At 53.3% G+C, this 18,788-nt stretch overlaps 1 protein-coding gene across 3 annotated transcripts in view; it reads left to right on the forward strand.

The window, feature by feature from the left end:
- Nucleotides 1-18,788, forward strand: part of CHMP7 (charged multivesicular body protein 7) — a 139,214-nt gene that overhangs the window by 89,952 nt on the left and 30,474 nt on the right. For all 3 annotated transcript variants that reach the window (XM_075346418.1, XM_075346417.1, XM_075346419.1), the window contains exons 8-9: nt 11,069-11,167; nt 12,464-12,524. In XM_075346418.1, the coding sequence (XP_075202533.1) occupies nt 11,069-11,167; nt 12,464-12,524 (160 nt within the window). The remainder of the gene's footprint in view (nt 1-11,068; nt 11,168-12,463; nt 12,525-18,788) is intronic.

Here is an 18,788-nt window from a genome sequence, read left to right on the forward strand (position 1 = left end):
GCGTCCATTATATTTGTACTGGACCTCAATCCGCCTGTATCAGGGGAGCACCCCTCTTTGGCAGAAAAGCATCAGTATACCTTGCCTAAGAGAACAAGGAGTGTGTTCCTTATCCACTCCAGCTTCAGGTCACTGTGACCAAGCCCAGAGCCTGTCCTAACAGACGCTTCCCAGAGCGTGGTTCTGATGACTGTTTCCCCCTTCCACCAGTGGTGGTCAAGGAGTGGGCTCATTCACCAAGGGTGGACCCTCCGATGTCTAGACTTTCAGCCCGGACAGTTGTATCAGTGGCTGACGGCACCTCTCTGAGGATCCCACTGTCCGCCAGGTTGTCCTTCTGGCCAAATCTATATATGAGGCGGCAGGGGCCTCGTTCTCCCCATCTTTTGCAGCAGTGCGGGCTCTCAAAGCCATCTCTGCTTCTCGGGAGGAGATGCATTCCCTCACCAGGGCCTTTATGCCCGAATTGGTTGCCTTAACTTCCAGGCTTCAGTCTTTTCATCCTATAGCTGGAGACTGTCACCGCACTGCGGTGGCCTCGGCTACTTCCCTCGCTATCCGCAGGTTCCTGTGGCTTCGAGAGTGGAAGGCAGATGCTTCTTAAGAAGTTCCTTGCTGGACTCCCTTTTGCTGGGACCAGTCTATTCGGTGAACAACTGGATGAAATTATTAAGGAAGCTTTTGGCAGGAAGAGTACTTCCATGCCACAACCCAGGAAACCTTCCAGGGCAGGAACCAGACGAGGTTTCGTTCCTTTCGTTTTCTCTAACTGGTCGTCCTCTAAGCCCTCGGCCTCGTCCACTAACTCAGCCAAGGTCCGTAAACCAACTGGCGCATGAAGCCGCGTCCTAAGTCGGCAGGAGCTGCTGCCACCAAGGCAGCCTCCTCTTGATTATCTGGCCGCGCCAGTAACGTCCTTGGTCGGTGGCAGGCTCTCCCTCTTGGGCGACGTGTGGTTTCAACACGTCTTCGATCAGTGGGTGTGGGTTACCATCTCTCACGGCTACAGAATAGAATTCTATTCAGCCGCCAAACAGATTTTTTCTGACAACTCCCCCCTGCTCCAAGGCCGCCGCCTTCTCACAGGCCGTGGCATTCTTGCAGGCCAATGGAGTAATTGTACCAGTTCCCGACTGGGAACGGTTCTGAGATTTCTACTCAAATCTCTTCCTAGTCCCCTAAAAGGACGGTGCTTTCCGACCTGGATCTCAAGCTTCTCAACAAGCATGTTCAGGTGCGGCAATTTTGCATGGAATCTCTGCGATCAGTCAATGACCCAAGGAGATTTCTTAGCATCCATCGACATCAGAGATGTCTCTCTGCATGTGCCATTCGCAGTTTCACACCAGCGTTGGCTACGTTTTGTAATCGTAGAGGAACGTTTCCAATTCGTGGCTCTCCCCTTTGGGTTAGCCACGGCCCCTCGTGTATTCACCAGTTGCGGTTCTGCTCCTCCAGGGGTTGGTAGTGATTCCTTACCTGGACGCCCTTCTAGTCAGGGCTTCATCCAGTGCAGACTGTCAGCGGAGTGTCTCGCTCACTCTCGCCACGCTTGCAAGTCCACTCTGACCCCGACCCAGGAACTTACGTACCTAGGAATGCAATGCGAGACTCTGCTGGCACTTGTGAAGCTGCCCTTAGTCAAACAGCAGTCTCTTCATCTGGCGGTTCGCTCTCTGCTGAGGCTCCGCCGTCATTCCATCAGGCACCTCATGCAGGTGCTGGGTCAGATGGTGGCGTCAATAGAAGCGGTTCCCCTTGCCAGTTCCATCTGCGTCCCCTGCAGCTGGACATTTTCCGCTGTTGGGATAAGGGACTTCTTCCTTGCACAGGCTGGTGGCTCTGTCGCCACAGACCAGGAGCTCTCTTAAGTGGTGGCTTCGGCCCCTCTCTCTGTACCAGGGACGCTCCTTTCTGGCCCCGTCATGGGTGATTCTCACCACGGATGCCAGTCTATCCGGCTGGGGAGCAGTGTTTCTCCACCACCGAGCACAGGGCACTTGGACTCCGTCCGAATCAGCCCTCTCGATCAATGTGCTGGAAATCAGGGCTGTAGTCCTAGGACTCGCAGCCGCCTACCAATGTTGGAAGTTTAACATATCCTTCAGTGGACGGAGGACTCCAAGTCCACCATATCCGCAGTCCACATCCCAGGCGCAGAGAACTGGGAGGCAGATTATCTCAGCCGTCAAACCGTGGACAGCGGCGAGTGAGCCCTGCATCCGGCAGTGTTCCGGTCAATTTAGCAGGCAGGGCACTCCGGGAGTGGATCTAATGGCATCCCGGCACAACAACAAGGTCCCGGTTTACGTGGCTCGCTCCCACGATCCTCAGGCCTTGGCAGCGGACGCGCTGGTTCCAGATTGGTCCCAGTTCCGTCTGGCCTACGTGTTTCCCCCTCTAGCTCTCTTGCCCAGAGTCCTGCGCAAGATCAAAATGGAGGGCCGTCGGGTCGTACTCATCGCCCCAGGCCCAGGCGAGCTTGGTTCCCAGACCTGCTCCGTCCGTTCGCAGAGGTGCTGTGGCATCTCCCGGACCGGCCAGACGTTCTCTCAGAGGGTCCGTTTTCCACAACAATTCTGCGGCTCTCAGATTGACGGCGTGGCTCTTGAGCCCTGAATCCTTACGGCTTCCGGCATTCCTTCCGAGGTAATCTTCACTATGACTCAGGCTCGGAAGTCTTCCTCGGCCAGGTTTTACCTCAGGACTTGGAGAATTTTCCTGTCCTGGTGTCGTTCTTCCGGCCATGCTCCTTGGCCGTTTTTTCCTTGCCGACCATCCTGTCCTTTCTACAGTCCGGCCTGCAGCTAGGTCTGTCCCTCATTCCCTCAAGGGACAGGTCTCGGCTCTGTCAGCGGCGTATCGCCCGACTGGCCCAGGTGCGCACCTTCATGCAGGGCGCATCTCACATCATTCCGCCTTACCGGCGGTCTCTGGATCCCTGAGACCTTTCTTTGGTCCTCATGGCCTTACAGAAACCCCCCTTTGAGCCTCTTAGGGAGGTTTCGTTGTTTAGTCTTTCACAGAAAGTGGTTTTTCTGGTGGCCATAATTTCTCTCAGGAGAGTTTCTTATTTGACTGTGCTCTCTTCGGAGTCACCCTTTTTGTTTTTTTTCACCAAGACAAGGTGGTTCTCCATCCAACTCCGGGCCTTCTCCCTAAGGTAGTGTCTCCGTTCCACCTTAACCAGGACATTTCATTGTCTTCCCTTTGTTCGGCCCCTGTGCATCGCTTTGAGAAAGTGTTGCATGCTTTAGATTTGGTGCGGACGCTCCGGATCTATGTGTCACGCACCGCTGTTTTTTTAGGCGGTGCACCTCTCTTTTTGTGCTGACCACAGGTCAGCGCAAGGGTCTCTCGGCTTCTAAACCGACCCTAGCTCATTGGATTAGGTCGGCCATATCCGATGCCTACCTATGTTCTCAGATGCCTCCCCTGCCAGGGATTAAGGCGCACTCGACCAGAGCCGTCGGTGCCTCTTGGGCTACGGCTCAGCAGGTCTCAGGCTGCCACTTGGTCTAGTCTGCACACCCTTTCGAAGCACTACCAAGTGCATGCTCATGCTTCGGCAGATGCGAGCTTGGGCAGACGCATCCTTCGGACGGCTGTCGCCCATTTGTGAAGTTAGGTTTCGCCTACTTCTCAGTTTCTGTTTATTTCCCACCCATGGACTGCTTTGAGACGTCCCATGGTTTGGGTCTCCCATAAGGAACGATAAAGAAAAAGAGAATTTTGTTTACTTACCGTAAATTCTTTTTCTTATAGTTCCGACATGGGAGACCCAGCACCCTCCCTGTTGCCTGTTGGCAGCTTTCTTGTTCCGTGTGTTTTCACCGGCTGTTGTTGTAGACAGAAGTTTCGGTTATTCCGGGTTTTACTCTCTCTACTTATGGGTGGATGTCCTCCTTCAGCTTTGGCACTAAACTGGTTGGATTTGTCATCCGGGGAGTGTATATGCTCGGAGGGAGGAGCTACACTTTTAGTGTAGTACTTTGTGTGTCCTCCGGAGGCAGAAGCTAGACACCCATGGTTTGGGTCTCCCATGTCGGAACTATAAGAAAAAGAATTTACGGTAAGTAAACAAAATTCTCTTTTTTCAAAGCATTACAGAGTCCATACCCAGGCTTCAACTGAGGCAAATCTGGGTAGGAAAATTCTGCAAACGGCAGTAGAGCACCTCTCTCAGTAGGCGCTCCAGGCTGTCTGGGACTGGTTCCTAGTCCTTGGGTTGTGTTGTCTTCTTTTATGTTTCCCACCCATGGACTGCTTTAGGACGTCCCATGGTCCTGTGTCCCCCAATGAGGCGTCAGAGAAAAACGGATTTTTGTGTACTCACCGTAAAATCGTTTTCTCTTAGCCATCATTTGGGGACACAGCACCCACCCTGTTGCCCTGCGGGACCTTGGTTCTCTCAGTACCTTATTTGGTTTTGACTCTTCTTTTCTCATGTTCCTCTGTTGAGAAGTTTTTTTACTGATTTTTTTTTTTTTTTTCTTTTTTTTTCCTCCTACTGCTTGTGTACTAAAACTGAGACTGCCTGGCCTGGCCAGGGAGTGTATACTGCAGAGGAGGAGCTATGCTTTTGCATCTACTTAGTGTCCTCCTATGGATAGGCAGCATAACACCCATGGTCCTGTGTCCCCCAATGATGGCTAAGAGAAAACGATTTTACGGTGAGTACACAAAAATCCGTTTTTTTTCTTCCCTTCTGTTGGTCCTCCGAGATGATTATTAACTGCGTGATACCAATTTTTGAGGGGAATAAGCTGCCTACTGACCTAGTGTGATACTGTCTAGATTAAATGGAGACTGTGGAGGAATGTGTTACATCATATAGAGGAACGGTAGCGCCTAGTTCTCAAGTTATGCATACAATTCCAGGAGTAGTAACAGAGGAACAGCACGGCTCACAGGTGGACGAGCATCGGTATATAATGGAGAAAGGTCCTGTGGGTGCAGCAATGGTTATATAGTCACCGGTATATACATCCTAGTGCTCCTCTGCCCCGAGCGCTTTACTCCTGCTATCATAGGACGGTCCGGTCTGGGCGGCCAGGAGAAGGAAGATGTGCTTTTTTTTTCGCTATAAGAATTATGAAAATGTTCTACTATATTTGTGTATTAATGACATTATTTCTTCATCGTTCCTTATGGGAGACCCAGACCATGGGTGTATAGCTTCTGCCTCCGGAGGACACACAAAGTACTACACTAAAAGTGTAGCTCCTCCCTCCGACCATATACACCCCCTGGATGACAAATCTAACCAGTTCAATGCTTTGTGTTCAGGAGGTCACACACACACATGCATTCTCTGATTTTTGATTTTTAAGATTTTGATTTCAAAGATTTGGAAGAAAAGCGGGTCCAATCTGGACTCCCGGCATGTCCCTTCTCACCCCACTGTGTCGGCGGTGCTGTTAAGGTTGACTTTACAAGGCTGGAGCCTTCACATGCCGCGCTCCTTCACCATCCCCTGAGGCTCTGGCTTGAAGTGGGAGCCATCACGGTCCTCACTGCTTTGCAGGAGACCGGCCTCCATCCGCAGCCCTGTCAGGATCCTGCCGGACGGAGCGTTTACCCCCCCACCCAGGGACCTGGCCCTGCGTCTCAAAAGCTAAGTATTGAGACGTTATTCAGGGGTCCCGGGTACATTTATTGTGGGGAGAGTGTGTTTTGCCACTTTGCTGTAATTTCCGGCCGGTTCTCTGGTTTTTTCCTGAGAACCGCGCCGACGGAGCCTGCTCGTCGGCCGCATGTAAAAATCTAGGCCCCGGCTTCAGATGCGGCCTAGTTTCGTTTTCAGTTCCCCTGCATGTCAGTCATGCAGGGGAACAGTGCGGCGCCGCCCACCGGCCGTTCAGCAGAGGGGAGGACACTCCTCTCTGAGGAGATGGTTCCCTCCCCTGTATCTCTCCTTGGCCCTCCGGTTCCCGCTCTTGGGCTAAACCCCGCCCCCCCTCCTCACTCCAGCGCCATTTTATCAGCGTTCACTCACTGATCGGCGCTGGCTGCTGCAACTTCTGCATCCACTGGGGGTCCGAGCTGGGAATCCGGAGGGCACACAAAAACCGGTCTGGTAAGCCACAACCTCTGGTTGTGGGCTTTATTATACACTCTCAGGGAGTCATTCTAAAGGAGTGTGTTCTTTGCTGCAGAGCCTCCACCTCAGCAGCATGTCTGTCACTAGGAGCAAGGCTGCAAAGCTGTACTCTATATGCACTGCATGTCAGCTCATTCTGCCTGAACCGAGCACATATCCACATTGTGATGTCTGCTCTAACATGGTGGTGCCTCAGCCTGAAGCCTCCTCAGGGGTCCCTCCGGCTGCTCCGGCCCCGGTGGCTGAACCCCCGGCTTGGGTAGCATCGTTTTCTAAAGCTATCTCCCAGTCCTTTGCCGACTCCATGGGACAGCTGTCCCGGACTCTGCTGACCATGCATCAGCCCCCTTCTCAGGGTGTCTCTGCTGCTCCGTCTCGTTCTGCAGAGCTAACAGAGCATGTTTTAGGACCCCGTCCTCCTAAACGGAGACGCAGGGATTCTTCTCCTTCCTCGTCCCACGGCTCTGATTCACAAGCTGAATTGCAGGGCGAGGAGGATACTTTTACTGTGGGCTCAGACGCTACCTCTATGTACCCCATTGATCTATCCGAGGGTGATGCGGATGTTAGTGACTTGATTGCATCCATTAACTCCGTACTGAACCTCAATCCACCAGTGTCTGAGGAACAAGCCTCTCTGGTAGAAAAACATCAGTTTACCTCACCTAAGAGAGCAAGGAGTATGTTTGTTTTTTAACCACTCCAGTTTTCAGACCACTGTGACCAAGCCCAGGGCCTGTCCTGACAAATGCTTTCCAAAGCGTAGTTCTGATGACCGTTTTCCTTTTCCACCAGAGGTGGTCAAGGAGTGGGCTCAGTCACCAAAGGTAGATCCTCCGGTGTCTAGAATCTCAGCCCGGACAGTCGTATCTGTGGCCGATGGCACCTCACTTAAGGATCCCACTGACCGCCAGGTTGACCTTCTGGCCAAATCTGTATATGAGGCGGCAGGAGCCTCGTTCTCCCCGTCCTTTGCAGCAGTGTGCCCGAAATGGTTGCCTTAACTTCCCAGGCTTCGGCTTTTTCATCCTATGCCATGTCTGCCATTCTGGAGGCTTCTCACTGCACGGCGGTGGCTTCCGCTAATTCCCTCGCGATCCGCAGGATCCTGTGGCTGCGAGAGTGGAAAGCAGACGCTTCTTCCAAGAAGTATCTTGCTGGGCTCCCCTTTGCTGGGTCCCGGCTGTTCGGTGAACAACTGGATGAAATTATTAAGGAAGCTACTGGCGGGAAGAGTACTTCCTTGCCACAAACTAAAACCAGGAAACCTGTCCAGGGCAGGAACCAGTCGAGGTTTCGTTCCTTTCGTTCCTCTAACTGGTCATCCTCTAAGCCCTCAGCTTCGTCCACCAACTCAGCCAAGGATCGAAAACCCAGCTGGCACGCGAAGCCGCGTCCTCAGAAGAACGGAGGAGCCGCTGCCACTAAGGCAGCCTCCTCTTGACTATCTGGCTGCGCCAGCAACGTCCTTGGTCGGTGGCAGGCTCTCCCACTTTGGCGACGTGTGGTTTCAACACGTCTCCGATCAGTGGGTGCGGGATATCATCTCCCACGGCTACAGGATAGAATTTTCTTCCAGCCCGCCAAACAGATTTTTTATGTCCACTTCCCCCTGCTCCAAAGCCGCCGCCTTCTCACAGGCCGTGGCATCCTTGCAGGCCAACGGAGTAATTGTTCCGGTTCCCGCCCGGGAACGGTTCAGAGGTTTCTACTCAAACCTCTTCCTGGTCCCCAAGAAGGACGGTTCCTTCCGGCCCATCCTGGATCTCAAGCTTCTCAACAAGCATGTTCAGGTGCGGCACTTCCGCATGGAATCTCTGCGATCGGTCATTGCCTCAATGACCCAAGGAGATTTTCTAGCATCCATCGACATCAGAGATGCCTATCTGCATGTGCCAATTGCAGTTTCACACCAGCGTTGGCTACGTTTTGCAATCGGAGAGGAACATTTCCAATTCGTGGCTCTCCCCTTCGGGTTAGCCACGGCCCCTCGTGTTTTCACCAAGGTCATGGCAGCAGTGGTTGCGGTTCTGCATCTCCAGGGGTTGGCAGTAATCCCTTACCTGGACGACCTTCTAGTCAAGGCCTCATCCAGTGCAGACTGTCAGCGGAGTGTCTCGCTCACTCTCGCCACGCTTGTTCGTTTCAGGTGGCTTGTCAATCTGCCCAAGTCCACTCTGACCCCGACCCAGAAACTTACGTACCTAGGGATGCAATTCGAGACTCTGCCGGCACTTGTGAAGCTGCCCTTAGTCAAACAGCAGTCCCTTCATCTGGCGGTGCGTTCTCTGTTGAAGCCCCGCCGTCATTCCATCAGGCACCTCATGCAGGTGCTGGGTCAGATGGTGGCGTCAATGGAAGCGGTTCCCTTTGCCCAGTTCCATCTGCGTCCTCTGCAGCTGGACATTCTCCGCTTTTGGGACAAGCGGACCTCTTCCTTGCACAGGCTAGTGGCTCTGTCGCCACAAGCCAGGAGCTCTCTCCAGTGGTGGCTTCGGCCCCTCTCTCTGTCTCAGGGACGCTCCTTCCTGACTCCGTCCTGGGTGATCCTCACCACGGACGCCAGTCTCTCCGGCTGGGGAGCAGTATTTCTCCACCACCGAGCACAGGGCACTTGGACTCCGTCCGAATCAGCCCTCTCGATCAATGTGCTGGAAATCAGGGCTGTACTTCTAGCTCTCGTAGCCTTTCACCATCTGTTGGCGGGCAAGCACATTCGAGTCCAGTCGGACAACGCGACAGCAGTTGCCTACATCAATCACCAGGGCGGGACTCGCAGCCGCCTGGCGATGTTGGAAGTTCAACGCATCCTTCAGTGGACGGAGGACTCCAAGTCCACCATATCCGCAGTCCACATCCCAGGCGTAGAAAACTGGGAGGTAGATTATCTCAGCCGTCAAACCGTGGACAGCGGCGAGTGGGCCCTGCATCCGGCAGTGTTCCGGTCAATCTGCCGCAAGTGGGGCACTCCGGAAGTGGATCTAATGGCATCCCGGCACAACAACAAGGTCCCGGTTTACGTGGCTCGCTCCCACGATCCTCAGGCCTTGGCAGCGGACGCGCTGGTTCAAGATTGGTCCCAGTTCCGTCTGGCCTACGTGTTTCCCCCTCTAGCTCTATTGCCCAGAGTCCTGCGCAAGATCAGAATGGAGGGACGTCGGGTTATAATCATTGCTCCAGACTGGCCCAGGCGAGCTTGGTACCCAGACCTGCTCCGTCTGTCCGTAGAAATGCCGTGGCATCTCCCGGACCGCCCAGACCTTCTCTCTCAAGGTCCGTTTTTCCGCCAGAATTCTGCGGCTCTCAGATTGACGGCGCGTCTCTTGAGTCCTGGATCCTGACGGCTTCAGGCATTCCTTCCGAGGTCATCTCCACTATGACTCGGGCTCGGAAGTCTTCCTCGGCCAGGATTTACCACAGGACTTGGAGGATTTTCCTGTCCTGGTGTCGCTCTTCCGGCCATGCTCCTTGGCCGTTTTCTTTGCCGACCATCCTGTCCTTTCTACAGTCCGGCCTGCAGCTAGGACTATCCCTCAATTCCCTCAAGGGACAGGTCTCGGCTCTGTCAGTGTTGTTCCAGCGGCGTATCGCCCGACTGGCCCAGGTGCGCACCTTCATGCAGGGCGCATCTCACATCATTCCTCCTTACTTAATCTGGTCCTCACGGCCTTACAGAAACCCCCCTTTGAGCCTCTTAGGGAGGTTCCTTTGTTCCGACTTTCACAGAAAGTGGTCTTTCTGGTGGCCATAACTTCTCTCAGGAGAGTCTCTGATTTGGCTGCGCTCTCTTCGGAGTCACCCTTTTTGGTTTTTCACCAAGACAAGGTGGTTCTCCGTCCGACTCCGGACTTTCTCCCTAAGGTGGTGTCTCCTTTCCACCTTAACCAGGACATTACATTGCCTTCCCTTTGTCCGGCCCCTGTGCATCGCTTTGAGAAAGCGTTGCATACTTTGGATTTGGTGCGGGCGCTCCGGATCTATGTGTCACGCACCGCCGCTCTTAGGCGGTGCACCTCTCTTTTTGTACTAACCACGGGTCAGCGCAAGGGTCTCTCGGCTTCTAAACCGACCCTAGCTCGTTGGATTAGGTCGGCCATCTCCGATGCCTACCAGTGTTCTCAGGTGCCCCCACCGCCAGGGATTAAGGCGCACTCGACCAGAGCTGTCGGTGCCTCCTGGGCTTTCAGGCACCAGGCTACGGCTCAGCAGGTTTGTCAGGCTGCCACTTGGTCTAGTCTGCACACCTTTTCGAAGCACTACCAAGTGCATGCTCATGCTTCGGCAGATGCGAGCTTGGGCAGACGCATCCTTCAGGCGGCTGTCGCCCATTTGTGAAGTTAGGTTTTTACCTACTTCTCAGTTCTGTTTATTTCCCACCCATGGACTGCTTTGAGACGTCCCATGGTCTGGGTCTCCCATAAGGAACGATGAAGAAAAAGAGAATTTTGTTTAGTTACCGTAAATTCTTTTTCTTATAGTTCCGACATGGGAGACCCAGCTCCCTCCCTGTTGCCTGTTGGCAGTTCTTGTTCCGTGTGTTTTCACCGGCTGTTGTTGTAGACAGAGGTTCCGGTTATTCCGGGTTTTACTCTATCTCTACTTATGGGTGGATGTCCTCCTTCAGCTTTTGCACTAAACTGGTTAGATTTGTCATCCAGGGGGTGTATATGCTCGGAGGGAGGAGCTACACTTTTTAGTGTAGTACTTTGTGTGTCCTCCGGAGGCAGAAGCTATACACCCATGGTCTGGGTCTCCCATGTCGGAACTATAAGAAAAAGAATTTACGGTAAGTAAACAAAATTCTCTTTTTTTTTTTTTTTTTTTACCTTTGTTTTATTAACAATTTCAAACATGGTACAACTGACATTTGCCATATAAAGATAGTAATATTTAAATATAACAATGAAGAGTCATATAAAGTCCATAATATCTTTAGCACTTAATGACATTATTTCTTCCTTTCAGGTGGTGTCTGCGTACCAGATGGGGGTCTCCGCGCTGCGATCAGCACTGAAGGATGTCAATCTGGAGAAGACGGAAAGTCTAGTAGAACAGATACAAGAGGTAGTAAAAATGTTCATATATGACCTGTGTGTGTATATGTATGTATGTATATATAATATAGTCAAATATTACTGTATAGAAGTATCCACAGCCTCAGAAATGTCAGCCACCCTGCCTTTACGTGTGGTCCTGGTATCCAAATGTAGCATTAGTGGCAGTGTCTCATGTAGTCCCCAAGTCTACGCTGCTCCATATTGGCTGTAGTCACTAAATCTAGTGCCCATCACACTAACCAATATCTGCCATCGCAGTGGTGTAGAATTTGTTTTCTAAGCCTGTGTTATATGTATTGTAGAGGGACCTGCCATTTCTCAGGTGGTCCTTCCTCTTTGCTTACGTCATACATGTGTAGTTCTGTGTAGGGTCACAGTGTTGGGGTACTGCGACATCAATTATTTCAGTATAGGGGACTTGACTTAGCTTAGAAATATTGAGAAACATTGGCCTATTGTATCCTATAGTAGGTTCTGGTAATGGGATATATATATATATATATATATATATATATATATAATATATATATATATATATATATTATGCTCCTTGAGATCCCATAGGCAGCACACTGGGTCAGCGGTTGGCAGTGGTTAGCACTGTTCTGTGTTCAGCATGGTGACTCATTGGTTAGCATTGTACAGTGGGCAGCACTGTGACTCGGTGGTTAGCCCTGTACAGTGGGCAGCAAGGTGACTCGGTGGTTAGCACTGTTCTGTGTTCTGCACGGTGACTCAGTGAATAGCACTGTACAATGGGCAGCACAGTGGCTCATTGGTTATCACTCTACTGTGGGCAGCATGGTGACTCAGTGGTTAGCACTGTACAGTGGGCAGCAAGGTGACTCGGTGGTTGGCAGTGGTTAGCACTGTACAGTGGGCTGCATGGTGATTCAGTAGTTAGCACTGTACTGTGGGCAGCATGGTGACTCGGTGGTTAGTACTGTACAGTGGGCAGCACGGTGACTGTGGTTAGCACTGTACAGTAGGCAGCACGGTGACTCAGTGGTTAGCACTGTACAGTGGACAGCATGGGGGCTCAGTGGTTAGCATTGTTGGTTTGCAGTGCTGGGTTCCCAGGTTCAAATCCCACCAAGGTTTCCTCCTACACGCCAAAACCAATACTGATCAGGAATTTAGACTGTGGAGACAGTGATCTGTAAACAATGTGGAATTAATTGTTATAAGAAAGTAAAATAATTCCCCAATATCTGAGGTTTTGAGGATCCTTTTTTTTTTTTTTGACTTATAAAGCCACGTGTGAGTCCTTCCTGGTTACACGCTGTCATTCATTGTCTTGTAGTTCTGTGACCTCCAGGACGACATCAGCCAGACCCTGGCAGGAGCCGGCCCCGGTGATGTGGGTGAGTGCGGGCGTCTCCTGACACTATCTCTTGGTAATGTGAGGGGGGTTTTGGTGAGTGCGGGCGTCTCCTGACACTATCTCTTGGTAATGTGAGGGGGTTTTTTTTGCAGATTTTTCTTACGGTTCTGTGATAGATTTTCAGCTCATAGATGCACTCTCCTCTACAGATGAGCCTCATTGTATATATTAATTTTTCATACAGTCCTAAGGGTTTCTCTGGTGCTGCTGACTTCTGCATCGGGCGGTGAGCTACACCGATTATGTTACGTGGACATGTGCAGGTCATGATTCCACCACTCGTAGTGTCCTATGGGCGCTGTGAGTGACAGCTCAGCCATCCTATAGAATAGGGCATGCTGGGCGGTCAGTGTTGTGCTGACAGCCTACCATATTTTTCGGACCATAAGACGCACTTTTTTCCCCCCAAATGTTGGGGGAAAGTGGGGGGTGCGTCTTATGGTCTGAATGTGGCTGCGGGGAATGTGGGTGCTGCGGTGGAGCGGGTCATCGGGGGCACGAGCAGGCTGTAGCAGCCTGCCGTGACCACGTGGACCCGCTCATTTAATATGCACGCCCATCCTCCCGCCCATCATCCCTCAGCGCTGAAGCAGGCACTGACAGGTGGGCGGGATGATGGGCGGGGGATAAACAGCCGGCCCGCATGATCACCCCTGGCAACTACGGCCTGGAGTGATCATGTGCGGCTGTATTCACTGCTCCCCGCGCATCATCATCAGCGCGGGGAGCAGTGAATCAGTGTACAGTACTCACCGTTCCCCTGCAGCATCGCTCGTCCCCCCGTCTGTGTCAGCGGCAGCACCGCTGAGTGGAGCCGTCCCCGTTACCCTGCTGCATCGCGATCATCTCCTGTGTCTGTGCCGGCGGCTGGGTGGAGACTAGCGGCGCGCACAGCGATGACGTCATCGCTGTGCGCACGTGCCCACACGCAGCCGCCGGCACAGACACAGGAGATGATCACGATGCAGCAGGGTAACGGGGACGGCTCCACTCAGCGGTGCTGCCGCTGACACAGACGGGAGGATGAGCGATGCTGCAGGGAGTGAGGTAAGGTGACGTGAGTATGAACGTTTATTTTCTTTGTCGCTCCATTGGGAGACCCAGACAATTGGGTGTATAGCTTCTGCCTCCGGAGGCCACACAAAGTATTACACTTAAAAGTGTAAAGCCCCTCCCCTTCTGCCTATACACCCCCCGTGCATCACGGGCTCCTCAGTTTTTATGCTTTGTGCGAAGGAGGCTGACATCCACGCATAGCTCCACATCTTAGTCAGCAGCAGCTGCTGACTATGTCGGATGGAAGAAAAGAGGGCCCATATAGGGCCCCCAGCATGCTCCCTTCTCACCCCACTCTGGTCGGCGGTGCTGTTAAGGTTGAGGTACCCATTGCGGGTACATAGGCAGGAGCCACATGCTGTTTTCCTTCCCCATCCCTTAATGGGCTCTGGGTGAAGTGGGATCCTATTCGGTCTCCAGGCACTGAGGCCGTGCTCCCTCCGCAGCCCCTGGGGAATCTGCTGGACAGGAGCCGAGTATCGTCAGGGACAAGGCCCTGCTACTGTAAGGTACTCTGTGTCCCCCTGGGGGACCGCGCATGGAGCGCTTGTGCCATATACACTGCAGCACTGCTGGGTGTGTTAGTGCGACGGGGACGACCGCGCAAGGCCGCGCTGTGAGGTACTCTGGGTCCCCGTGGGGACCGCGCATGGAGCGCTGGTACCATATACACTTCAGCACGGCTGGGTGTGTTAGTGCGCCGGGGACTACCGCGCCGGCCGCGCTTATATGCCGGCCGCGCTTATAACTTTAGTCCCCGGCTTTTGCGGCCTAGTAGCGCAGATTCCCGCCCCCAGGCCTGTCAGTCAGGGGAAGGGCGGGACGCTCCACAGAACGTCAGCACTGAGGGCTGGAGCATACTCTGTATCCTCCTCCCCCCTCATTCAGCTCAGTGGGGCTCCAGCTTCCCGCACTTTCTAGGGCACGCCCACGGCCCCCTCCTCCCCACAGAACGCCGGCAGCCATTCCTGTCAGCTCTTCTGACGCTGGAGAGGAGAGAAAGCTCTGGGAGGCCCAGGCAGGGAAGCTGGTGATCACACAACCGCTTTGAGCGGTCGGTAAGCAGCACCTGAGGTGCTGGCCCCACTGAGTGCCGGAGTGTACATATATATATATATATATATATGCTTATATGCTATACATCTACACTGTACGGTCGCAATGTTGATTTTTGGCTATATACCCTCCTGGATTGTACTCAGAGGAGACAACAGCATGTCGTTCGCAAATAGCAAGGGTGCCAAAGCACAGGCTTACTTTGCAACCTGTACCTCATGTGCGGCTATACTACCGGCAGGTTCCACTGACCCTCATTGTGTGCAATGCTCGGCCCCTGTGGCACTTGCTCAGCCGGAGCCTCTGCTACTGGTGGCCCAGGTGGAACCACCTGCTACCACTGTCCAGGTGACAGGGACGGAGTTTGCAGTATTTGCTGACAAACTGTCTGAGACTATGGATAAATGGTCTGCTAGGATACTAGAAGCCTTACAGTCCAGACCGGTAACTCAGGCCCAGGGCACTGTTCAATCATTGACCCCAGGCCCCCCTCATTTGGACCTGCAAAGTGCTCCTGGGGTGAACCATGGGTCCCAGGGTGAGGTCTCTGACGTGGACCGCAGTCCCAGGCCACCTAAGCGGGGGCGCTGGGACATTCCCTCGACTTCTTCACATTGTTCAGGGTCTCAGCAGGAGGACTCTCTGGATGATGATGCGGAGGTAGCAGATCAGGATTCTGACCCTGACACCGCGCTCAACCTGGATACACCTGATGGTGACGCCGTAGTGAATGACCTTATAGCAACCATCAATCAGGTGTTGGATATTTCTCCACCAGCTCCTCCAATTGAGGAGTCAGCTTCTCAGCAGGAGAAATTCCGTTTCATATCTCCCAAGCGTCCATTGAGTATGTTTCTGGATCACTCCGACTTCAGAGAGGCAGTCCAGAAACACCGAGCTTGTCCAGATAAGCGTTTTTCCAAGCGCCTTAAGGATACACGTTATCCCTTCCCCCCTGACGTTGTCAAGGGTTGGGCTCAGTGTCCTAAGGTGGATCCTCCTGTCTCCAGACTGGCGGCTAGATCCATAGTTGCAGTGGAAGATGGGGCTTCACTCAAAGATGCCACTGACAGACAGATGGAGCTCTGGTTGAAATCCATCTATGAAGCTATCGGCGCGTTCTTTGCTCCAGCATTCGCAGCCGTATGGGCACTCCAAGCTATCTCAGCTTGTCATGCGCAGATTAATGCAGTCACACGTACATCTGCTCCGCAAGTGGTGTCCTTAACCTCTCAGGCGTCGGCGTTTGCGTCCTACGCCATTAATGCTGTCCTGGACTCTACGAGCCGTACGGCGGTAGCATCCGCCAATTCGGTGGCAGTCCGCAGGGCCATGTGGTTACGTGAATGGAAGGCAGAATCCGCTTCCAAAAAGTTCTTAACCGGTTTGCCATTTTCTGGCGACCGCCTGTTTGGTGAACGATTGGACGAAATCATTAAACAATCCAAGGGAAAGGACTCATCCTTACCCCAGTTCAAACCAAACAGACCTCAACCACGGAAGGCACAATCGAGGTTTCGGTCCTTTCGGCCCGCGGGAAGGTCTCAGTTCTCCTCGTCCAAAAGGCCTCAAAAGGATCAGAGGAACTCCGATTCATGGCGGTCTAAGTCACGTCCTAAAAAGACCGCCGGAGGAACCGCTCCCAAGGCGGCCTCCTCATGACTTTCGGCCTCCTCACACCGCATCCTCGGTCGGTGGCAGGCTTTCCCGCTTTTGCGACACCTGGCTGCCACAGGTCAAAGACCGATGGGTGAGAGACATTCTATCCCACGGTTACAGGATAGAGTTCAGCTCTCGTCCTCCGACTCGATTTTTCAGAACATCTCCGCCCCCCGAGAGAGCCGATGCTCTTCTTCAGGCGGTGTGCACTCTGAAGGCGGAAGGAGTGGTGATCCCTGTTCCTCTTCAGCAACAGGGTCACGGTTTTTACTCCAACCTGTTTGTGGTACCGAAAAAGGACGGATCCTTCCGGCCTGTTCTGGACCTAAAACTGCTCAACAAACACGTAAAAACCAGGCGGTTCCGGATGGAATCGCTCCGCTCCGTCATCGCCTCAATGTCCCAAGGAGACTTTCTGGCATCAATCGACATCAAAGATGCGTATCTCCACGTACCGATTGCACCAGAGCATCAGCGCTTCCTGCGTTTCGCCTTAGGGGACGAACACCTTCAGTTCGTGGCACTGCCTTTCGGCCTGGCGACAGCACCACGGGTCTTCACCAAGGTCATGGCAGCAGTGGTAGCAGTTAGTGATGAGCGAGTACTAAAAAGCTCGGGTGCTCAAGGCTCGGGCCGAGCATCCCAAGATTCTCGTGTACTCGGCCCGAGCACCGAGCCCAATGTTATCCTATGGGGGACCCGAGTATTATTCTGAAATGACCACCGGCAGCATGTAGAAACCATAAAACTGTAAATTAAAAAAAAAAACGTGCGTGTGTGTGTAAGCGTGCATATATATATACACGCGGAGTGGAGTGCGGGAGGGGCCGTAGCCGAGCGGGGAAGTGTCGGGCTAAAGGCACGGTCATGCTGTGAGGGCCGGCCAATCACTGCAATTCCACAAAAGGGCTGTGGCATTGCAGTGGTCTGCCAGCCAATCCCTGCATAAGGGCTGGCTCTAAAAAGAGCGCCAACATGAAGACCACGAGTACAGCACGAGTATTGCGAGATTACTCGGTCCCCGCCGAGTAGCCCGAGTACAGTGATACTCGTGCGAGTACCGAGTAGTAACAAGCATACTCGCTCATCACTAGTAGCAGTCCTTCACTCTCAGGGACACTCGGTGATCCCTTACTTAGACGATCTGCTGGTCAAGGCACCCTCTCAAGTGGCATGCCAACGCAGCCTGGACATCGCTCTGGAGACTCTCCAGAGTTTCGGGTGGATCATCAATTTTTCAAAGTCAAATCTGACACCGGCCCAATCACTGACATATCTTGGCATGGAGTTTCATACTCTCTCAGCGATAGTGAAGCTTCCGCTGGACAAGCAGCGTTCACTACAAACAGGGGTGCAATCTCTCCTTCAAGGCCAGTCACACCCCTTGCGGCGCCTCATGCACTTCCTAGGGAAGATGGTAGCAGCAATGGAGGCAGTTCCTTTTGCGCAGTTTCATCTGCGTCCACTTCAATGGGACATTCTCCGCAAATGGGACAGGAAGTCGACGTCCCTCGACAGGAACGTCTCCCTTTCACGGGCAGCCAAGGCTTCCCTTCAGTGGTGGCTTCTCCCCACTTCTCTGTCGAAGGGGAAATCCTTCCTTCCCCCATCATGGGCTGTGGTCACGACGGACGCGAGCCTGTCAGGGTGGGGAGCGGTCTTTCTCCACCACAGGGCTCAGGGAACCTGGACTCCGACAGAGTCCTCTCTTCAGATCAATGTTCTGGAGATAAGGGCAGTGTATCTGGCCCTAAAGGCGTTCCAGCCGTGGCTGGAAGACAAGCAGATCCGAATTCAGTCGGACAACTCCACAGCGGTGGCATACATCAACCACCAAGGGGGGAACACGCAGTCGGCAAGCCTTCCAGGAAGTCCGGCGGATTCTGATGTGGGTGGAAGCCACGGCCTCCACCATATCCGCAGTTCACATCCCGGGCGTAGAAAACTGGGAAGCAGACTTTCTCAGTCGCCAGGGCATGGACGCAGGGGAATGGTCCCTTCACCCGGACGTGTTTCAGGAGATCTGTTGCCGCTGGGGGATGCCGGACGTCGACCTAATGGCGTCCCGGCACAACAACAAGGTCCCAACATTCATGGCACGGTCTCAAGATCACAGAGCTCTGGCGGCAGACGCCTTAGTTCAGGATTGGTCGCAGTTTCAACTTCCTTATTTGTTTCCTCCTCTGGCACTGTTGCCCAGAGTGTTACGCAAGATCAGGTCCGACTGCCGCCGCGCCATCCTCGTCGCGCCAGACTGGCCGAGGAGGTCGTGGTACCCGGATCTGTGGCATCTCACGGTGGGCCAACCGTGGGCACTACCAGACCGACCAGACTTGCTGTCTCAAGGGCCGTTTTTCCATCTGAATTCTGCGGCCCTCAACCTGACTGTGTGGCCATTGAGTCCTGGATCCTAGCGTCTTCAGGGTTATCTCAAGAGGTCATTGCCACTATGAGACAGGCTAGGAAACCAACG

Source organism: Anomaloglossus baeobatrachus, chromosome 4 (genome assembly GCF_048569485.1).
Source record: "Anomaloglossus baeobatrachus isolate aAnoBae1 chromosome 4, aAnoBae1.hap1, whole genome shotgun sequence".
In the NCBI taxonomy this organism is placed as follows: Eukaryota; Metazoa; Chordata; class Amphibia; order Anura; family Aromobatidae; genus Anomaloglossus; species Anomaloglossus baeobatrachus.